This window comes from Brassica napus, chromosome C5 (assembly GCF_020379485.1).
Source record: "Brassica napus cultivar Da-Ae chromosome C5, Da-Ae, whole genome shotgun sequence".
NCBI classification, from domain to species: domain Eukaryota; kingdom Viridiplantae; phylum Streptophyta; class Magnoliopsida; order Brassicales; family Brassicaceae; genus Brassica; species Brassica napus.
In genome coordinates, this window is record NC_063448.1 from 55,893,641 (window position 1) to 55,917,441 (window position 23,801).

The 23,801-nt window shown below is 36.4% G+C and overlaps 4 protein-coding genes across 4 annotated transcripts; all 4 read right to left on the reverse strand.

The window, feature by feature from the left end:
• Positions 1-6,711: 6,711 nt before the first annotated feature.
• On the reverse strand, positions 6,712-10,478 carry LOC125587553 (WEB family protein At3g02930, chloroplastic-like). The gene is made up of 3 exons (XM_048758279.1): positions 10,228-10,478; positions 9,172-9,364; positions 6,712-9,053 (listed from the first exon to the last, which is right to left on the reverse strand). Exons 1-3 carry the CDS (start codon positions 10,242-10,244, stop codon positions 6,993-6,995), a joined length of 2,271 nt encoding a protein of 756 aa, XP_048614236.1. The 5' UTR covers positions 10,245-10,478; the 3' UTR covers positions 6,712-6,992.
• Positions 10,479-11,757: 1,279 nt separating this feature from the next.
• Positions 11,758-12,904, reverse strand: LOC125587554 (putative gamma-glutamylcyclotransferase At3g02910). The gene has a single exon (XM_048758280.1). It carries the CDS (start codon positions 12,655-12,657, stop codon positions 12,076-12,078), a length of 582 nt encoding a protein of 193 aa, XP_048614237.1. The 5' UTR covers positions 12,658-12,904; the 3' UTR covers positions 11,758-12,075.
• A 5,172-nt stretch (positions 12,905-18,076) lies between these two features.
• On the reverse strand, positions 18,077-20,462 carry LOC106453203 (probable inactive receptor kinase At3g02880). Its single transcript, XM_013895462.3, has 3 exons — positions 19,018-20,462; positions 18,608-18,925; positions 18,077-18,520 (listed from the first exon to the last, which is right to left on the reverse strand). Exons 1-3 carry the CDS (start codon positions 20,291-20,293, stop codon positions 18,246-18,248), a joined length of 1,869 nt encoding a protein of 622 aa, XP_013750916.2. The 5' UTR covers positions 20,294-20,462; the 3' UTR covers positions 18,077-18,245.
• Positions 20,463-21,060: 598 nt separating this feature from the next.
• Positions 21,061-23,568, reverse strand: LOC106453199 (IAA-amino acid hydrolase ILR1-like). The gene is made up of 5 exons (XM_048758281.1): positions 23,161-23,568; positions 22,934-23,059; positions 21,987-22,301; positions 21,788-21,916; positions 21,061-21,583 (listed from the first exon to the last, which is right to left on the reverse strand). Exons 1-5 carry the CDS (start codon positions 23,506-23,508, stop codon positions 21,191-21,193), a joined length of 1,311 nt encoding a protein of 436 aa, XP_048614238.1. The 5' UTR covers positions 23,509-23,568; the 3' UTR covers positions 21,061-21,190.
• Between the last annotated feature and the right edge of the window lie 233 nt (positions 23,569-23,801).

Sequence of the window (23,801 nt, forward strand, 5' to 3'; positions counted from 1 at the left end):
CTAAATTATCTTAATCCATATAGTAATTTTCTCCTTAATGCACAAACCAATGCCGTAAAATTATAAATACAGACGTTAATCCTTTTATGTGCTTTAAAATACGTAAATGTACACGGCAGATACATAGAATCAAGTGTAATTTGTGCATTATAATATACGTACACATGTAATTAAACCTTCAATGTTTGCTAAAAGACAGATTAAAATAAATTATACACACGCAAACCAAAGCCTAACACAGCATAACTTAAATAGTAATAAATTAACTTGATTTAAGCTTTGCGGATGATTTAATGATCTTCACTGATGGTGAGGCTTCATCACTAAAGGGGGTTTTTGAGGTTCTCTCTGAGTTTGGAAACATCTCCGGCCTGGTGATAAACCCTGCAAAATCATCTATTTTTATGGCTGGCCGAATCAGTCAACAGTTCAAAGATGAAGTTCAGAGTCTTGGCATCCCTACGGAGTCGCTTCCAGTGAGATGCCTAGGACTCCCTCTCACTACAAAAACAATGACTCGAGCTGACTACGAGCCTCTGATCGATCAAATCCGTACGCGTCTCCTATCCTGGTCCAGCCGCTCTCTTTCCTATGCTGGCCGGCTTCAACTTGTGAAAACAGTCATTGGTAGTATCATGAATTTCTGGTGCTCAGTATTTCATCTCCCGCAGCGTTGCTTGGATACAATAGAAGGGTTGTGTGGTGCGTTTCTTTGGTCAGGCTCACCGAATACGCATACGAAGACAAAAGTTGCTTGGAAGGACGTTTGTAAGCCTAAAGAAGAGGGTGGTTTAGGCATTCGACGCTTGCGGGATACGTCACGGGTATTTGCTTTAAGCTTGATATGGAGACTCCTAACAGATTCGGTATCGTTATGGGTAGCATGGACGAAAGTTTACTTACTGCGATCGCATAGTTTCTGGGACGTAAGCGGCAAGTATGCAGGCTCCTGGATCTGGCGCAAGCTGCTGAAGCTCCGCGACCAGGCAGCTATGTTCATTCGGTCTGAGATTGGAAATGGAAATTCTACCCTGTTTTGGTTTGATAATTGGTCCACTGTGGGACGTTTAATTGATATTACTGGTGACTCAGGTACAAGAGTTCTTGGTATCCCTCGTTATGCAACGGTCTCAAGCGCGGCGTCTGCTGGACAATGGAACTTTCGTCGATGTCGTGGCTGTCACCTACGGGCGATGATAGCTACCATCACGTCAGTTCCGGCCCCGGTGGATTCTGCAGGCGATGATCGTTACGTATGGCGCCATGGGGTAGATGATTATAAACCATGTTTCTCTAGTTTGCAAACATGGCAGCAGATTAGGGTCACGCACCCTACTGTTCCTTAGAGCAAGGTTGTATGGTTTCCACAGGCCATCCCTAGGTTCTCTTTGATTACTTGGCTAGCACTCAAAGATAGATTATCTACGGGAGCTAGGAGTAGTGCGTGGGGTTGCTACCAGGTGTGTCTTTTGTGTGGGGAACCGGATGAGACTAGAGACCATCTATTCTTCGCGTGTCCCTACTCTTTTACTGTTTGGATTGATCTGGTCGGTTACCTTTTGGGGTCTAGGGCGAACCCTGACTGGTCTATCACCATAGCATCCCTTCTTTCAACTCGACGTAAGGAGATAGATACCTGTCTCCTGAAACTTGTTTTCCAGACTACCATCTATAGCCTATGGAAGGAGAGGAACAGCAGAAGGCATCAAGGGCAACCCCAGAGTGCAAATCATCTAGTTCGTGTAATTGATAAGACTATCAAGAACAAGATATCATCACTACGACACCGACGGCCATCTCTCTACACTGATATGATGCAGCGCTGATTCCTTCGAACCACCTAGTCCAAGGACCCAGTTATTTCCAGTTTCTTTTATTGATGGTGTTCATGATTGAAAGCATAAACCTTAGTGGCCTGTAATTTTTTTCTTTGTTGATAATCAATTTAAAATTTCAGCAAAAAAAAATAAAATAAATAAATTAACTTGATTAATCATAAAATGTTCAGTTTTCTCTTACGAGCCATGCAATGTAACGTGACGTTAGGATTAAGATAACCTTTTTTTTTCATGCACTGTCACTAGTGGACGAAACCAGACTGATATTATGACGCCTATATATTTGGCCACTGTTTTTTTTTTTTGTAAAAGTATTTGGTCACTGATTCAAACATGAATTCATAAACCATATTATAAATTCATTTAACTCGCAAATCGCAATTATAAATTTAAATCAAGATTAATTTGGCTCAAAATCCCTAAGGTAATCTCCAATTAATCTCCATAAGAAAAGAACGTATAGGTTAAGATTTATAGAGATGTAAACACATGAATGCGCAATACAGTTAATTAGTACTATTTATGTAAGAGCATGACTAATGAGAGATTCTTAGGGCGAAGTTCTTAACGGAATATAAAAAATCATCTCTTAATTTAAGAACCGGTTCTTAGCTTTTTTAGTTAAAAGTTAAAAGACGGTTTCTTATATTCCGTTAAAAACTCACCCTAACCTCCCTTTAATCATACTCTAAGACTTCGTCTGGCTCAGTATCTAAAGAAGTTTGATAGATAATAACAAATTTAAAGAAAAAAGTTTATATAGTTTATACATGCACTTCTGGTTTTTCGTTCAAATACGTATCTATATATAACACAAAAAATAAGTTGCATATAAAGCCACTTTTTCTATACGACTATACGTAGAGATTCAAGATGATATTAATAAATTATATATCTCTTTTACCTTCTATGTATAACTTTTACTTTAGTTAGTTAAAAAAGGTTTCGTTAAACTAGAGAGTTGCTTATTTAAAACAACCATTTTACCTTTCTCGACTTGGTTATCAGTTCATAGGTCACAGACTACAAAACCAGCACAACTTTGACTTCTTTTTTGCAATGACTAAAGGTTAATAATAACTTTTTTTTACCGTGAGAAACTGGTAAATTACTTCTTCACGGTCAAAGAATCAAACAATAGTTATGTTCTTTTTCTTTTTTTGACATCAAACAATAGTTAAAGGTCTTTGTAATTAACTTCTTCACAGTCAAAAGAAACATGGATTCTTGTTCTTTACATAAACAGAGATCTTGTTCTGTTCGTTAAAAAAAAGAATCAAACAGAGAACTTTTTTTTACCGTGAGAAACTGGTAAATTACTTCTTCACGGTCAAAGAATCAAACAATAGTTATGTTCTTTTTCTTTTTTTGACATCAAACAATAGTTAAAGGTCTTTGTAATTAACTTCTTCACAGTCAAAGAAACATGGATTCTTGTTCTTTACATAAACAGAGATCTTGTTCTGTTCGTTAAAAAAAAGATCTTGTATCTTTTGAATGAAGCTACCATAAACATCTGAACACAAAACTACAATAACAGCAAAACAAAACAGCTACGAAGAACTTTGGTTGTGTTAGGTACCCCCAATCCAGCAGCAGCAGCCTCAAGAGTAACGTGATCACAACCCCATTCTCCATTCCTATGTTCCCATAATAAGGTAGCCTGTGTACACCATCGGAACATAACCTTCCTCCTGGCTGCATCTTTCGACTATACACAACCTGAAACAATATAGCAAATGTCAGGTTATATTATGCGTACCAAACACACAAAACAAAGCACATAATGTTTAAAAAAGATTTCAGAAAACAGAGAGGGAAAGAAGCTGTTGCCGAACTGATTCAGAGAAACTCATATTATTAACTCACGCAAGTGTGAAAAAAGTAAATGGAACATCAAGATCTCTAACCATCTCAACGACCGGACTCTGTTCTATTTGTTTTCACACTATGCAAGTTAAAAAACATAAGCTTTCCATCGTCAATCAAGTAACAAAATCTTTCCCTATCAAAAACACTTGAAAAACGAGAGAGGGGGGAAATCTTTTAATTGTCTAGATTGATACAGAGACTTTAGTGGGTCATAAAGTGTGAAGCAAAATAAACTCACCATCTCCTACGAACAAAAGTATCAAACTAATGACCGGACCGTATCATCTATTTGTTTCCACACTTATGAGTTCACGTAAGTTTTCATATCAATCTGAGCAATCTAGAATTTTCCCCCAAAAAAGCTTTGACATAGAAAAAAAAAACATTTGAAAATCCGTTTCAGAGAAGAAGACGTGGTGAAAACAAGTTGGACTGAGAAAAGGAACTGGAAACCTGATTTACGGTATGGAGGAGATCGAGTTGGGACGGAGATCCGAAGGTGCTGCTGGTTATTATGGCGTACGAGGTTGTCGTCAAAGGACTCCGGAGGTAAATAAGACAATTTAACTGTCTCCAGGGATGCCAAAGATGGAAAGAGACAAGTTTGTGTGGTTTTGTCTGAAAGAAACAAAGATTGGCAGAGAAACAGACAAGTTTGTGTGGGTTTGTCGGAAGAAACAGAGAAACAGACAAGTTTGTGTGGGTTTTGTCTGAAGAAACAAAGATTCGCAGAGAAACAGACAAGTTTGTGAGGGTTTTGTATGAAGAAGGAAAGATTCGCAGAGAAACAGAGAAGTTTGTGTGGTTTTTTCTGAAGAAGGAAAGATTCGCAGAAAAAGAGAAGTTTGTGTGGTTTTGTCTGAAGAAACAAAGATTAGCAGATAAACATATTCAATCTTATGTTTCAAAACAATAACAAAAGAAAGGATATATATAGAGAGAGAGATTTGATTTCTAACGGATCTATTATGAGATTTAATTGCTAACGGATCTATTTCCTTTTTTTTTTCCGTTTCCAATTTCCCTTTTTATTTAATTTCGAATTTCCTTTTTCTTCTAATGTATTTATTACCGTCAAGATTTGATCGGCAAAATTTAAATTAGGTTTGGGCATTCGGGTCCTCGAGTCGGATTCGGGCAGATCTTGTCGAATCCGGTTTCTTTGGCCCTTAGATATTTAGATCCAATAGGGGTGTTCAATCCGGATATCGGTTCGGTTTTTTGGTGTTTCGGTATTTTGGTTAGTAAAATATAACTACCATTCTAAATCCATATTTACTTTGGTTCGGTTCGGTTTATATACCGTTGGTTTTCGGTTTATTCGGTTTTATACCAAAAAACATAATTCTTTATTTTGGGATCATATTATATGAATTTTAGAGTCTTGTTGTCAACACATTCATTTATTAAAAAATATTATAAGTTTAAATAAAAGAACAAAAATAAAAAATGTTTCTATCATCTAATAAAATAATCAAATCTATAATTAAAATCAAAGCTCAAAATTTTGATAATAAAAATAAAAAACAAAAAATAAAACAGAAGCACGAAGCACAAAAAATAAGTTATTATATTCTTTCATATTTAGCGTTCATCAAAGTCATGTTTCTTCTATTAAACACGAAACTCTACTCGTTTATAGATAAAAAAAATTGTGAAAAATTTTCACTAATTGTTATCATCAAATTTATAATCTTTATTTCAATTTTGTCAATGCTAAATTAAAACAAAAAGATCAAAAGAAGACTAAGAAAATAAGAAGCATGTTTGCGATGAATTGTTATTTAATTATAGTTGAAGTGTTTTACAAATCAGAACTATTTTATTACTGTAAAAAATATGGTAATAGTTATTAGCAAAAAAATTAACTTATGATTTTCATACGTTGTTATAAAATATATACATATTTACATGTTTCTATTTTTTGATCGGTTTTATTCGGTTTTATCGGTTATATAGCGAACCATATCCAAATCCTACGGTTTCTTAAAAATCATATTCATTCGGTTTGTATGGTATATACCAAATCCAAACCATATTATCTATTTCAGATCGGCTCGGTTCGGTACTGTTCGGTACGGTTCGGTTTTGCCATATTGAACAGCCCTACCCAATAGGGTAATTAGAATTTATAGGTTTGGGTTCGGTTCAGTCCTGTCGGATCTGAGATCGGTTCGGGTCTTAGATAGTTTGACCCAATAGGATAATTAGAGTTTGTCGGTTAGATTCGGTCCGGTTTCGGGTCGAGTTTGGTTCGAATCATATCGGGTCCGGTCCCAAAAAATACCAAAACACACAAAAATACTTGAAAATATTTAAATACTTGAAAAATATGAGAAATTTTATCTAAAATCTGACCCGAAGACATGAAAAATACCCAAAATTTTATCTGATAATCAGAATTATATTTTTAAGAATCTAATTTTTTTATCCGAAACCCAAAATCATACCCGAAAACTTAAATCAGAAACTTAAAAAAATATCCATAATACCAAAAATATATTAAAACACCCATATATATCTAATATATACTAGAAATTTCGGGTTTTCGGATATTTCACTCGAGTCTCTCCACAACAAGATCCAATAGGATAAAAAAGATCGGTTCGGTTTCTACCCGAAAAATCGGGTCGATTTTGGATCGAGTCCTCGAGTCCTGGTAAAATGTTCGGGTCTAATTTGAACTAAAAAGGAAACATCCCTAAAACATGAAATGATGTCGTGTTGCTCAAAAAAAAAAAAAATGTCGCTTTCCTTCTCCTAAATGTGTGTTTTTTTGTTGTTGGCTATAGAGAACAGAGAAAAGGTGAGGAAAGTGGAGGAAGATGATCCCTGATTCCCTGATGGGAGTTGAAGGCTGGACTCAGTAGTGACTGGAAGAAGCATTACGTTAGAAGAAAACCTAATTGTCAAAAGGAAAGGGATCCCTGATTGCTTTAAGAGGTCTTGTTTGGCAGTTAATCTCTGGAAGCCGTGACCTTTTTTTGCTTATGAGAAAGAATAACTCAAAAACCTTTACATAAACATTGTTCTGAGTTTGTTGATGACAGAAGAACGAAGAACGCAATAGGTCAAAAACAAATCGTAAAAAAGAAAAGAATCATAACCAAACAACTGAACACAAAACCCTATTTCAGAAAGCCATAAACCCAAAACAAGAAAATATAACAACACATTAGGAAGAAGTCAAAATGATGAAGAGGGACGTGTATCTGCATTATGTAATAATCAATACCACAAAAAAAAAAAACTTTAGTAAAAAATCAAAGAGATGTTTTCATTTTATCTCTGATTCACAGGTGGTCCTTTCTTCTTGAGAAGGTTCCCAACTTTACCAAACAGAGTCTTCTTCTTAATCTTCTTCTCCTTCTCCTCATTCACCACCTGCTCTTCTCTTCTTTCTTTCATGTTTTCCGGTGAGGTTCTCTCTCTTTCGTCTTCCACTTCTTCTTTTGGATCCTCTTTCCCTTTAGGGAAAGCTTCTTTCTTCTCAATCTCACAACTTTCCCACATTTTAAACTCAACTTCAACTCTACTATCATCTTTCTTCTCTTCTGCACCACTTCTATGACCATTCTCCTCAGAGAACTCAACCACATTCGGAAGCAAATCATACTCCTTCTCGCTCTCACTGACCTCACCTCTATCTTTCTTGGCCAATGCTTCCTCTAACTCATCAATCCTCTTCAAAGAACCCTCCTGCTTCACTCTCAACAAATCATTCTCACGAACAACGCTTTGAAACTCAGTTTCTTTATCCAACATCTTCTCATTCAGTTTCAACCTCTCAGCTCTCTCTTCCCTGAGAGTCTCCTGAAGATAAACCACCTCGTCTTCCACCTCTTTCAACCCATCTCTCATCTCAGACTCTTTCTTCCACGCCGCGTCAGCTTCTTCTTTAGTCCTCTTCACCAGGTTCCCCAACCTAATCATCTCCTTCCCCATCGAAGAAACCTCCTCGTCGAACTTCTTCACGTGGCTAACCAACCCCGCTTCCCTCGTCTCCCAATCCACCACCGAGCTCTCGAACTCCTTCTTGGTCTGCTCCACCGCGTTGACAAGAACATCGATCTCCTGCCTCGCCTCCTCGAGCATCTTCTCGTACTTTTCGCTCGTTGCTTTCATGACAAGCTTCAGATCTCTCAACTCACGTGCTTCGCACGACACCTCGTGCAACGCTGAAGCTAAACTCTCCATAGCTTTCTTGCTCTTCTCCTCTTCTTCTTTTGAGCTCTCCAGCTCTGATAATAACTTGTTTTTCTCTTCCAAGAGCACTTGAACACTTGAGGTAGCATCTCGCTCCTTCTTTAACGCCTGACTCTTCTCCTCCTTCACAGTTTCAAGCTCGTTCTTCAATCTAACCGCCACTTTCTCGGCCTTTGATAATTCTTCTTCTGCAACACTTAGCCTCTCTTCAGATTCCTCAAGATCCTCCTTCTTCCTAGCAACCACCGTCTCCAGTAACCTGATCTTCTCCTTGAGATCACTAACTTCAGACTCCATATCCTGCAATCTACCATTGCTTTCTTCCAGCTGCTTCGTCATAGATACCAAAGAAACCAATGCAGATCTCTTAACCTCCTCAGCTTCCTCTAACTGTTCCTCCAACTCTTCTGCTTTGTTACGCCACTCTTCAGCTGAGCTCTGTGCGTAAGTCTCCGCCGTCTTTACAGATTGTAACTCTTCCTTAAGCCTCTCGATGACACTCTCTAGCTCATTGACCTTTGCTTCGAATCCTCTCGCGTTCTCAAGCTCTCTTTTCAAGACCACTATCTCTGCTCCTAGCTTCGAAGCAATCTCCTTGTTGGAGATTGTTTCTTTCTCCCTGGTGGAGTCAAGCAAAGCCTTTAACCGTATCAGCTCAGATGATAAGATCTCCACTTTCTCCGCGTGGATCGCAGCCATCTTGGTGGCATCATGTGCTTCACTCTGGACCTTGCTCTTGGCGTCGTTGGCCGCCGCCAGCTCTTGGCTGACTCTCTCCAGCTCCCGGGTGGCGGAAAGAAGAGCTGATGAAGCTTCAGAGGCGTGTTGTTTCTTGACGTTCTCGATTTCTTTCTTCATTTCTTCTTCTTTTCTCTGAACTGCCTCTATCCCTGCCTCAACAGCCTCAAATTTCTGGATTTCAAAATTCTCCTCGGCCTTTATCTGAGCTTTTAAAGCCTCTTCAAGCTTCTCTGACGCCTCTTCGGCGTCTCTCCGCACTTGTTTAAGCTCATCAAGTGCTTTAGCTTTTTCGTTTTCAAGGGATGCTATCAGCTCATTCGCTTTCCTTAGATCTTCCTTAATCTGGATCAACCGAGGTTGCGACTCTGATGCTTTCACAGCACGTGTTTGAGTTTTCTGCAAACAATCATTACACAATAACAATGGATATCAACAGTTAAAAGCATAGTAACTTAAGACCAGCAACGAAAAAACTTACTAAATTTAAGATACAATGTTTTGGTGACACACTTACCTCTGGTGGAGTTGGAACCTTGGGAGACCTCTTTTCAGTAGAAGGCTTTGAGTTAGCAGAAGAGCGGTCAAGTCGTGAATGCTGAGTGGGTGAAGGAGAATTAGGTTCAGATCTTGTCATTACCCGACTCAGTTTAGGCACTCTTAGAGATCCTGGAGATGATTTGCTCAGAGTCGTTTCGGATGCACCACTTCTGTTTCAGATATCAACCAAAAGTCTCATCAGGCAAGCAAAGGAGACAAGTGAGATATTAACTGACAAAACCATGATCTTTTTTTTTTAAATGCACACACTGACAATGCTAGTGAGTGATTAGTAACACTAGCACAATATTTTTTTTTTTTTGGAATGAAAATAACACTAGCACAATAACATTGAATGCATCAGAGACAGTGATTCTCTACTATGAACTATACTGCATACAGATCTCAGTTTATGGTCCATTGATGAAAAACTTAATCATGCTTGGTATGGTACAAGTACAAGCTTCATATAATTGAAACAACACAATTATGAAAATCTCAGCTCACAGGAAACATATCACAATAAATATACAAGAAGCATCATGAATTAACCAATGCTTGTATCTATCAATAGAATCTTTCCCCGCTTCTGATTCATAGATCAACCAAATTAAAGATAAACACTGATTAAATAGAATAAGAAACAAAGAACTAAAAGAGACGTGTCTCTCTCCCTCCGGATACAAGAACAAAATAGAAATCAAATTAAAAAAAATCAAGATAAAGACAAGAGCTAAGAACTCGACAGGGAATTGTAATTAAAATATATATATATAATTGAATCAGCTTAATAAGATTTTTTTAAAAACTACAATCAGACGAGTAGTAAACAATGATCATGTGCTACAAATAAACCATAAACCCCAGACCTATTAGATCTACTCCGACCAGAGACAATAACAAAAGAAAAGCCTCAGAGAAGCTCTGTTTCGGAAGGAAAAAAAATTATCAAACACCCAGATCGGAATTTAAAATCGACGAGAACATCAACCGACGTAAAAGACACATCTTTGAATCGAAAGGAGAAGCTTACTTAATCTTAGAAGCCATAGCCACACAGTTTCAGTTTGCTCCTGCTGCTACAGTGATAAACTTTTGAATCTTGGGAGCTTTGAAAAATCAAATTTTGCTCATGAAAACTGGGTTGCCATGTTTGAGTAGAGATCAAGAGAGAGAGACACAATGATTCAGTTCATCAGATTAAGGAAACGATTGATGAACCAACAGAGAGAATGATGGAAGTTGGTGGGGTTATGTCTCCAGAGTGGCCACACTCTTCACTCATCCTATAAAGCGAAATAAAGCATTAATTATATTAAAAATATAAAATAAAATTTAAACAACAAAAGTTCCGATTCGCATTCCGATCCTACGAGATAAACGCAAACAATTATGACTAAATATAACGTATAAAACAATAAATATTTTTTTATTAATCATACACTTAAACGTGAGATTAGGGGTGAAGACTAAACTAAACTAATTCGAGCGAGAAAACTAAGTAAAATGAAAATCATTAAATAAAATTAAAACCTATACGTTAATGTGGAATAGAAAATATCGTTAGTCCGATCCAAGTGCGGTTTTTAAATGAAACATTATTAAAATTAAAACCTCTACTATTAAAGATAGTTAATGTGAAAGAGAAAATGTGGTTACCCGTCCAAATGTTCATAATAAACACGTATCTGAAATAATGTTCAACATGTGTTGTCTACTTTTAGTTTGTTGCAAAAAAAATAAGTCAAACCAGCTTAGTGATTAGTAACCACCAAAATAAGTAAGCTCTAACTATGGTTGGTAACTCCAGTCATATCCATAATCATCTCATCCAACACTATCTAACCAATTTCTTTATTTGCTTCTTGTTTAAACTTTGAAACGATAAAGCTCTATGCTTTCATTAGATAGGTTTTAAGTTTTAAATTAAAGATGTCAAATTGTCAATGGTATTTTCTACAAGAAAAAGGCCCCACGGTACAACAACCTATGGCTTTAAGACTATACTTATGGTTTTATGCTTGCTAAAATCCGTGTCTTAAGGGTAGTAACTGACTCGGCCCATATTTGAAGTCCAAAACCGAGCCAAATTTTGGGCTGGGCCATAATTTAGTAATCATCACTCATTGGTTAAACAGTTAGAATTATAATCTTAACACCCAAAAACTTAAACCTAGCCCGCAACATCCTTTAACGAAAGACTAATAGATAAACGAATACCATTATGTAGCATTCGGGCTAACAATATTCTACGTTACGTCCTGAACTAGTCTCGTACTTGCTACACATGTCAACTGGAGTTGGTGAACTATTCAGAAAAGGACTAACCGGCTATAGTTATATATATTAGTTAAAGTATTGTCAAACAAAAATGTTACAAATTTTCTCCTTTGCAGATTTTGGTGACCTGGGCAACGGCTTTGACTACGTGAGATCTTTTGAAATATGTTATTGTCTGATTCATATTGAAAATGCAAATTGTAGATAAAAATATCAAATAACTAGGCTCAAATAAATTACTATTAGCACTGGAAGAGTTCATAGCGTGACGAGCCAAATCAGATAAACAACACATTCGCTTTATAAGAAAAGAAACAAAGATTGCGTACGGATACGAGATATTAAAAACAGAACCCGAAGTAAAGACACTGACTGACCGGACACTATGTTACGGTTTACATCCAGACAACAAGCACGGAATCTCTAATCAAATGTTCATCGGTAACAACTAATAACAACAACCGTTGTACGGCTACGACGAACAAATGGGACCCGTTAGAATAGATGAAACTAGTGGTTTGCGTTTGTACTTTCTTATTTAATTTCCCTAGAAAAAGATATACTATAAAAAATAAAAATGAGAGAGAGGGAATAATCGAAATTAGTCACATGGAGAAGAAACGAAAATACGGATATGGTCCAAGAAGGTAAGATGCTGCGGCCGATCCTTACGCTTCACATATCCACGCGCTTCGTTCTCCGTGTACGCGCCGAACGATCTCCCTCCATTCCTCTTCCACAGCTCCTCCTCGTAGCTCTTGTGCGCGTAATACGCCTCCACCACGCACGACGACGTCGCATGCTCTGCTTCCAGATCTCCTCCTTCTTTCTCAGCAGCAGCTAGACGGATCGGTTGCCTCACGTAATGTCCCCTGGTGATCCCTTCGAGCTCGTCGAGACGCGAGAGACCGCGAGGAGAGACCGCGTAAAGCTCTCCCGTCACGCGATGGCCCGTTCCAGGCTTGTTGAGGAGGAAAGGGACTCGGTATGGTCCGCAGACGAGGGGATATTTCTCTAGCGTTTGGTAGACTCCTTTTAAAGATGCGTCGCCTGATCGGATCAGATCTTGCATCAGGACGTGGTTCGAGAATCCTCTCTTTAGAGTTCCGTACGTGAACACGAGCGTCGTCTTGGTGGGGGTGATGGTGGTGGTCGGTGGTGTCGCCATTGTTCCGTGGCCCATAGCAGAAGAAGGAGAAGAGATCTACGGGAGACTTTTCAATGGTAGGTGAGAAAAATAGAATCAGAATCGTATTAAGAGAGAGAGAAGTATGAAAACTAGAATCTCTGATTTTTTTTAGGGCGTGGAGTTTAGTTTAGATGATGACGCCTTTATATATAGTGGATTCTATTTTTTTATCCTCCACTTTTTTTTTAATAATAAAACTGTAATTAATTAACTTTTATTTTCAATTATTTAGAAACTTGATCAATTTTTATGTCTACTATCAGCATTTTTAACATAAATCTTGCCTTGGTTGGTTAAACTTATAATAATAAAACTTTAGGACTATTTCAATATACGTATCTTCTTAATTACTTTATAAGAAATGGTTAGTCATTGTGTCTGGTTTATAGATACACGATCCACAAATTTGTTAGATATCTAGAGTGTTTTCAACTTTTCATGTCTTGTTGACAGTCAAATTGTGCGTGGTTACTACAGAGTTAAAACAAATGGATCCCCTAAAACAAACTGTGTGTTTTACCATATGTGAATGATGCAAGTTGTAATGTCCATTTATGTATTTTATCAACCCCCAAAAATGAATCTATACTATTATTTGCGAAGTAAAATTTTGCAACGAAGCTCTCACGTTAAAAGTTAGAGCGGTTAATATCTATATTACCCTTAATGAATAATTTTTATATATACTATTTTTTATTTAATTAATTTATTTAGACAAAATTATCTATATATCTAAAATAATTCGTATATGAAGATTTCAAGAATGAGGTATATCTCCTTTTGATTATATGATTTGGTTGATTTCAACATACGTTTTGTTTCCATCTTCTATCTTTATTCTTTATTATTATTATTATCCTTATTATCATTGGACTTAACTTTCTAAATAAAACAAACTATTTAACCGAGGCTGTATATATATACGTAAGTTAATCCCCATGTCCTTAAAAGCTTCAAAATCAAACTTCTAATATCTAAATAGCGTTTTTTACTCAGTGCAAAACATGTCTCATCTACGTGGAAAGCCAACTACTTTAGTATTTATTGATGATATTAAACCAGGGAACAATAGTTACAAATTAAAGGTGTGCGTTATGAAATTGTGGAAGTTGTGGAGATAAAAAAAAGTTGTCTCCATTGAAATGGTTCTTGAAGATGCAATTGTGAGTACACTACAATATTATTTTTGATGATGTATGTTTTTAGTTCATGTAAGATTTCTGTTTTTAGTTCATGTAAGATTATCTAACTTTTTATAAGCAATTTTACACTTGTGAATTATGCAACATAGTATAGGACAAATCCGTTTTATCAAATGACAAGCATTACTTCGTGTAATGATTTTCCTTCTTACTTACCAAACAAGTTTCTGAAGAAATTTTTAGAGATTCATTCTGGGATCTTCAAAAATGATATTTTGATTGGTTAGAGCGGTTAAATATGATGCTACCCTTAATGAATAAAATATAAAAATTAGCTAAAATAAAAACAAATTTTAATTTTTTCAAGGTAAGTTATTAACACTAATAATAATAAGAATTATCTAAAATCTAAAAAAATATATTTTAAAATAAAAGATAATTCCTATATATATTGTGTTGTTATCCTAAAATATATTTTAATAACATATTTATATTAATCAATATAAATTATTAATTTATATAATTGAAAATATAGCATTGAGTGATTTCTAACATTTATTTTTTAATGTTAAATATAGTATACAAAAAAATTCAAAAAATTATAATAAGTACGAATTTTTAAATAAAAAATAAAAGAATAATTTATCATTATAATTGCTTATTTAGTAATGCATATATTAATAAATAGTTATGAAATGCTTAAGCCCGTAAGTACGGGCAAAACACCTAGTTAGATAATATTCAGAGGAGGACCACTCGGCTCACTAAATGAACAAAAGTACAGCAGACATCGTATCATATACATCACACAACATATATATAAAATGATAAGGTTGACAAAAATAACATTAAACTTTATCACAAAATGTTTATGTTTATAGAACCAAAAATATAACAATAATTGGCGTGAGAAGTAGGTGTGTTCGGGATTACGTGTAGAAGCAAAATGTTGCAGTACCACACATTACAGCCAAGTAGCCATTCTTCTTATATTTGTCTTCTTCTTCTTTATTTAATCTTTATTATTTGGAAATCATTCAAACAAAACATATATTTTATGAAGTTCCTTAGCCAAATCAACCTTCTCTTTTACATATTTACAAATAAACAATTTGAAGCAAATTAGAATATTAGTAGAATGATTCATATGGTGGATGATAGCTCACTCTAAAATATATAAACACATTTCTTGGTTTTTCATTTCTCTGTTTTATATCTTATATTCAGTGAATAGGTTACTATCTTACATAAATGGAAAAAGGAGAAAGGCACGCAAATACTTGGTTTCCCAGAACGAAGAACTGAAGGATGAAAGATGACGAGACAATGACAAAACACAACTAAAGCTAAAAGGTCTTTTGTTTCTGTGCCCTTTGGATTTTTCTTCCGTGAATGTTGTACAATTGCACCGTACTTCTTTATACCTAACCTGAATTATTCTGTTTTACTTTATATACTTTTTAAAGGGAAAAAGTAACATAAAGTGATATACAGTACGTGGTTAAAGTTATTCAGAAGTACTTTTCCTAACACAACGCTACGCAGCCTGATCGATTAGACTAATCTGATAGCAATGTCTAATCTGATCCATCTACAATTTTTAATTTATTTTCAGCTTCTTAATATTGAATTAAGCAAGCATACAATGTCCAGGCGTTTATGTGGTTTAGACGTTTGTAAGTAAGAACTTGTAGTTTTCTTCTGACTGATTTACAAATTTACTGAGTCCAGACTATTGTGTGGTTTTACATGGGTTGTCAATGATTGTATACGTGAAGGGTTGCTTAAATATAAATTATTTAGATGTAAATTACAATAGAAAAAAACAAAACAACTGACTGTGAACTGTGAAGCACATTCAATGGTGGACACAAAGTATGACTCATCTAAGCTTTTGAGCACATTCAATGAACGAAGATGAACACAGAAAGTTGCTTTAGAACCTTTTACACTTTTGGTTTAGTGATTAGATCATTTCATATTCTGCTATTTCTTTTCTGAAACTACAATATGACATCCATTATATGATGTGTGTGTTTCACATGTACAGTGCATATTTTAATTTTAATTTGTTTAATTTATGAATCAGCTCGGTTTAGACTTTAGAACAAAAGAACAAGTAAACCTTACTCATCTTTGGTGTTACTGCCTGCCGAGTGCCGAGGCCAATTTTAAAGGTAACATTGCTTGTTAAACATAGCGCAATATTCCTGCGTTTATATCAACGAATGCAGGCAGATTTAAAATCAGCAACAATGCAAAAGCAGCCAAACCGTTTTTTATAAGTAGTATATAACAAGTACCATTAGTGATTTATGATAATTTTGTCGTTTTGCCACCTATTCTTGGGCCGTTGAGCTATAAAAGTATGGGCTTTACCCACTGTGAATTATTGTTTTCGCCCGTATATTTGGGCCAGTTCATTTTTTGGTGGCCTTCTACGAAATTCTGTCGTTGTGCCTTTAAATCGGAGTTGCCATTTTAAACTAAAGCAAAAAAAACAAAAAAATAATAATATGAAACTGCGACGAATGTATTGCCTCTCCCGTTATCATGAGAAGTTGGAAACCACTCCTTACACCGCAAGAACAATGACATTTTATAGATATATTAAGTACATAAGTTTGATGTCATTCTAAAATGTCATTGTTCTTGCGGTGTACGGAGTGGTTTCCAACTTCTCATGATAATGAAACTTAAAGTAAATGGAAACGTGAGTTATTTTTTAGTTAATTGTGGCATGATTCATTACTCTTTTTTTTTTCCTACGCTAGATTTTCAACTTGCGCTGCACGCGAATTTGTATTAATAATTAATATTATTTTATACTAGTTTTAAGATAATGAAGTATAATTGGTTTATAGGCATTTTATATGAAATTTTATTCAAAATATGCTTTATTATTTTTCCTATTTAGACTTTTATAAAATTATTCTCTTTAAAAAATTAATATTTGGATATCATCTTTTTGTGTATTTACAAACATGTTTATATTATTAGTTAGTATTATTCTTTTTTTAAATTATATTGATTGTTCTATTCATATTTACTAATAGTACACTATTATAAATATTTTATTATAATTTTATCTATCTTTCTACTTGAATGACATAAAAAATTAATGCATATGCACAATATCTAACTTTATTTTGTATTTACCAAATTTTTACAATGAAAGTGAAATTACTATATATTTTTGTGCATATATGTATTTGAAATACTCATATTTAATTCTTTTAAATGCATGTATCATAGTATTATATTTATATATAGGTATTCATCATAATAAAATATTTTTATGAAATATTAATAATAGTAAATATTACTTTAGATATGAGAAAAAGTGAAATAAATAGATACAACTTTAAACTAAAGTTAAGTAATAATTTATATATTACAATAAACATATAAATTAAAATATTATATATATATATATATATATATATATATATATATATATATCTTATACTTGATCTAGTTACAGTATTAATTAATGGGGGGATTATGATGTTTTATTAGTTCACATCATATTTCATAAACTTAATAAATATAGTTTCCAATATAAGATATACAAGTTAGGGAAAAATGATAAGATCTAACTATACTCCCTCTGTTTCAAAATACTTGAAATTTTGGTTGATGGCACAAGAATTAAGAATTAATCCACTTTTACCTTAAAAAGTAACATTAAAAATATAAATTCAAATTACTGTAGCCAATCATCAAAATAATTATAAAGCACCATTGATCACACAGTTTCCAATAAAACTAAAATTAATATAAAAATATAAAAACATCATCTATTTTGAAACATCAAAAATTCTCTAAAACATCATATATTTTGGAATGGAAGGAGTATAAAAAAATAGAGAACAAATCACTATTTAGTAAAAACAAAACAAAAAAAAATATGAAAGAGAAACCCAATCAATTTGAATTCCTCGTGAACAACTCCCATAGAGATTATTTGTAACATCCGATTTTGTAGTATATGTGAAATGTTTATTAGAATTGATTTAGATACGTATAATAAAAAACTATTGGACGGCAAGAAAAATAATATCTCTGACTTTATTGTTTCGGCAAATCATTGACTAGGATTATAGGATCAGAACCCAAGACAACACACTAAATTATTATAGGATCAGAACCCAAGACAACACACTAAATTATTCACACACAACCAATAATATATTTATACAAAAAATGGCAGCATCAATATTTGTTGTTTAATCTTTTAAAAAATTGAATTAAGAAAAATAGAAGAAAAAAATCATCAAAGTGTCATCTCAATTTGAGGCTCAAGAATTAACGAACAAAAGTAAGACACGAACAAACAAGGAAAAAAAGGCGGGGAGGACGTATGAACTATTCAAGAAAATGCAGTTTTAGCCGCAAACAATTTTGAAATCAACCAATTAAGACCCCCACCAGCAAAACTCAGCCAGATATAGGATTTGGGGAGCCAGATGAATGCGAAACCTCCTCGATGAGTCTGGTAACATCGGCCATGAAAGGACGACTATCAGGGTACTGCGCTGTACAACTTATAGCAATCTTCAAGAGACGGATCATGTTCTCATTGCCCTCTGATTGGTGCCCGGCGAGCTCCGGATCAAACACTTGAGATGGTGATTGTTGATCAGTAATGGATTGGACCCATCTTGGCAAATCTACACCTTCTTCGGTTAATTGCTGATGTGTTGGAGACTTCCCTGTAATGCAATGTACCATGTTAAAAGGTCCTCAATGTCAATAGCAAAAATACAGTCAACAGGATAAGTGCTCTAATTGTTTGTTACCTGTGAGTAGTTCGAGGATTAGGACACCGAAGCTGTAAACATCAGCTTTTTGAGAGATTTTACGCGCATCAGTGACTTCAGGGGCACGGTAGCCATCGATACGGTTAGGCGCAGATGTGGAGCTAATGATAGGCGCTAGACCGTAATCAGAAACCTTAGCTTCATATGAATTAGACAAGAGTATGTTCGAAGACTTGATGTTTCCATGAGAAGTTGTCGAATCACGCGAATGGAGATAACTAATCGCTCTTGCAGCTCCCAATGCTATACCAGCTCTAGTTTCCCAGTTCAACGGAGCCCTCCCATTACCTTTGTTCCCTACAAATCAAAAACGTAAACCAATCCTATCAAGATCAACTAACTACCAACCACAACTTAGCATTAGCTAAACTAAGAAGTAGGATATGTACCGTGCAATAGGGCAGACAAGCTTCCTCTAGACATGTACTCAGAGACAAGAAGCTTCTCGTCGGGACTAAAGTAATAAGCGATGAGGGTCACGAGATTAGGATGACTCATCGATCCCAAAACCTGCAACCTCTCTCTAAAATCCTTCTCAGGCACCACAACGTCTCGTAACCGTTTCACAGCAACCACCAAACCATGCTCAAAGCTCGCCTTATACGAAGACCCAACCGTCCCTTTCCCAAGAACCTCAGCCGAAGCCTTCAGCAACCCATCCAAATCGAATTCCCCGAATGACTTCACGAAAAACGTCAAGTCCTTACTCACCGCGCCGCCGCCGCTCCCCGACGCCTTCGCCGGAGGGACGTTAGCCGCCGATGATTCCTTGTGTACAGCGGCGGAGGTCGCGGCGGCGACGGGAGCTTCGACGTTTCTCGGCTGACCGTTCTCTTCTCCTTTTTTCTTCCTGCAGAGACAGAAGATAATCAAGAGAAGCAGCAACAGACCGGCGACAGATCCGATCACGATCCCGGCGATGGCTCCGGCGGATAGCTTGTCGCTATCTTTCTTCCCCGGCGGAGACGGCGGAGAAACCGGCGGCGAATTAGGGGTTTCGGCGTCGCCTTCGCAAGGGTTTAACGGCTTCCCACAGAGAGTGTTCCCTTCGAAAGCGGATTGGGGAAAACCCGAGAGAGAATCCGGAACCGACCCGTTTAACTGATTAGAAGAGACATTAAATTGCTGAAGAGTGATTGTAATCTCAGGGATCGAACCGGTGAGCTGATTCTTCTCTAAATAAAGCGTAACCAACCGGGTCGCGTTATTAACATTATCCGGGATCCGACCCGAGAATCGATTCTCCCCGAGATTGATTCTGATAATGCTTGGAAGCGTGAACAAAAACGGCGGAATCTCGCCGGAGAATGCGTTACCTTGGAGATACAAGTAACGGAGGAGAGCGAGGTTGGAGAAATCCGAGGGGATTGGACCGGAGAGCGAGTTGAATCGGAGAGAAAGCGTCTGGAGCTGAGTCAGATTACCGATTCCTCCGAGAGGCAACGAGCCGAACAAACCCGCTCCGGGTAATCGGAGGGTGGTGACCCGACCCGAATCGCAGTGGACTCCGTGCCAGGCGCAAGGAGAGGAGGCGCTCGTGTTCCATAGCAAGGGACGGCCACGGACGCTGTTGCGGAGGAGGAGTAACGCTCGCCGGTCGGAGTCTAGATCTGAAGTCACCGCCGCGAGGAAGAGGAAGAAGACGAAGAGAGAGCCCTTCTTCATCTTCTCCTTGGTTTGAAGAGAGAGAGAGAGAGAGAGAGAGAGACAGATGGTTGAATTGAAGGAGAGGTTTTTTTATAAAAGAGTTTGAGCTCTTCCACTAACGCCGGCCAAAGAAAGTGACTATAATTGTAGAAGAAGAAGAAGATGGGAAAAAATAAAAACTTACGGGTTTGAGATTTTTCCTTTTTGATGAAAAAGTAAAGAGAATCTTATGTAATTTAATTATGACAACTATGATGTTACGGTAATAATTAACTTTACTAATAACAAGGTCATGAATAGTAACGATTAAATGGGTCGTTCGCATTGCATGATGTGATGATAAAGTACTGTTATTACAGGCTGCAGTAATGTTTTGTAGACGTTTTAAAGTTAAACGACAGCTGTTTCTTTATGTTTAGCTCCAATCATTCTGTTTTGTTTCTTTATGTTTTTTTTTTGTTCAGGTTGGGTGAGATAAAAAAAAAACAAGCTAGTATTTGTGAGATAATGTCTAACCCAACCGTTGACAAAAGCTAAAAAGTGCCTGAATGTGACATTGTTTTTTTTATAAAATTATGTATTTTCTCATCTAATGCTTTGAATATTCTATTTGTGACACTGACATTTCATTAGTTTTTTTAATGCATTGAATAAGTGTCATAGACATGTTCATCATAAAGCTCATTAGTGGTGTATATAATATGCTGGAGTTTCAGGAAATTCCACTGGCTCTAATTCTTGTTTGTCCTTATGTTTGGTACCATATTTTTTAGAAAACATACTGATTTTGCTGACCGGATAAATCTCAGTCTCAATTAAATAAATTATCCCAAACCGGAACTTAACCGATGTGCCTACCCTCACCAAACTTAGAAGTTCAATACAAGTAGGTGGTTGATTATTACAAAACACATTCTATAACTCGGTCTTAACCTCATGGTCATTGCCATGTTTATCCAAATAAGTGACCGCCATGGCTGCGTGAAGAGCTGCTCCAAGAGGAAGAGCTTCTTCGTCAACAAAGAAGTAAGGCGAGTGAAGCGGCTTACCAGCACCTAGCGTCTCATTCTTTATCCCAAGCACGAATATAGCAGCCTTGGTCCTCTGAGTGAAGAAGCTGAAATCCTCTGCTCCCATCGTCACCGGAAAATCATGGAAGTTGTTCTTTCCGATCATCGCTTCCGCTACTTCTTTTCCATGCTCGTACAACCCCTCGTCGTTCTTCATTACCGGGTGAAGCGAAGGTTCTTTCTCTCCGAAATCTACTTCTGCTTTGCATTGGTACACCGCGGCTTGTGCTTCCGATATCTACATCATTAGCATCATTATCAACAAGACTGTAAAGAACAACGTGTAAACTAATCTCTTTTATTTTTTTTATTTTTTTTTGGAACACTAGAAGGTACAGGCCGAAGCCGTAATCCACCGGGCTGAAACCACAACATGTAATATTAATTTAGTCCCAACGGTCAATCCAACAAGGAACCTCTAACGCAATGGTCAGTTGATTACCTCTTTGATTCGTCTTTGGATAAATAGGAGACCATCGTTGCTTAAGCTTCTGAAAGTTCCTCCAAATTTTGCAGACTGCGGTATTACGTTTTGAGTGTGGCCTCCTTGAATGTATCCAACCGTAACCACCTGAAAAAAAAACATTCGTTGTGTCTTGATTCTGATTTTGTCAAACAAGAAGATGTTTAAACAAACTTACACCAGCTTCAAGAGGATCCATTTCCCTTGAAACAATCTGTTGCAAGGCGACAACGGCTGAAGAAGCAGCAAGAACCGGGTCTTTAGACAAGTGTGGTGTAGCTGCGTGGCTACCTTGACCGTGAACGGTGACTGTGAACACTCCTGCGCCTGCAAGAACGGTCCCGGGCCTAGAGCCGATACCACCAGATGGGATTGTTGGAAAGACATGTACGCTGAGAATTCCATCTAAGTCGTCTAGAATGTCGTCTTTTAGCATTTCAATTGCACCTCCATAGCCTTCCTCTCCTGGTTGAAACACTAGTTTCACAGTCCCCTTTACCAAAAAAAATAATTGTGTGTCATTTAAAGATTCATCAGATAAGAATCTGACCAAGATCAAAGTTACAAATATGATTGTTGGATACACACTAAAATAATTTGTTGATGCTGCCATTTTTTGTATAAAATATATTGTTTGTTGTATGTGAATAATTGATGTGTTCTCTTAGGTTATTATCCTGCAATCCTAGTCATTTAAAGATTCACCAGATAAGAATCTGACCAAGATCAAAGTTACAAATATGATTGTTGGATACACACTAAAATAAATCAAACATATTACTATTCTGTGTATGTATGTATATACACAGTATAGTTTCATTTATTCAGAATCCAAAAAATTAACAAAATAAAAATCTGAGAAATTTGACATTTTGAATTTGCTGGGCTAACACTAAATCAATCATTACATATCACTACTGTGTAGACGCATTGAACTACTGTTTCATTCATGACATATCACTGTTGTCTGCCCCATTTATATAAAGTTGATATTTTGATTGCCGGGCACACACTAATCAAAGAGCTCACACACATACAGAGATCAGAATCACTAACTAGCATTGAGAATGAATCAAGCAATAGACGGAGAGAGAGAGAGAGAGAGAGAGAGAGAGAGAGAGAGACCTTGATAAGGTGTTTTCTGGACTGAAGAAGCTTAGCAGCACCAAGAAGCATAGCAACATGAGTATCATGACCACAAGCATGCATCTTTCCATCTACTTTACTCTTCGATTCCCACTCCACTAATTCCTTTTCTCCATATCAATTATTTCATAATAATTAGTCAAAAATAATTCAAAAAAAAAAAATCAAAACTTTGATGAGACTAAACAAAAAACATAACAACAAACCTGTAGTGGAAGTGCGTCCATGTCGGCTCTGAGTCCGAAAACGGGTTTGGAACCGGATCCGATCCAAGCCACGACGCCAGTCTTCGCAACAGGCCATTTATACTTCACTCCGAGCAAGTCAAGCTCGTCTCTAATGAGTTGACTCGTTTTGAACTCCTGGAACCCTGTCTCCGGGTTCTCGTGGATCCTCCTCCTGATTCCTCTCATCCATTCGAAGAACTCTGGTTCTTTCGCTGAGTCTAGCATCCCACGAGAGAGTGACTCGAGACCAGACCCGGAACCATATCTCAGAAGAGCTGGAGACAGAAGAAAGAAGAAGAAGAGAAAGAAGACCCCTGAAAAATTCATGATTCTCAGAAGTTGCAAATGGAAGGAAGGTGAAGAGTGAAGACTTCGAGGTGGAGAAGGAAGGTCCAAGTTTTATATTTATAATAATATTTTCGTATATATACACGTCCTTAATTAACCCACGTGTTGATAACTATTTAACTAATTGTTTTATTACGGAACACATATCCAGGACATATCTACTGGAATTCAAGTAATAATAAGAAGAAAGAAAATGATACCAAATAAAATCAAAGATAAGTAATCTTACTTTTAGAATGTAGAGATGAGTCACTTGAATACAATGTATATAG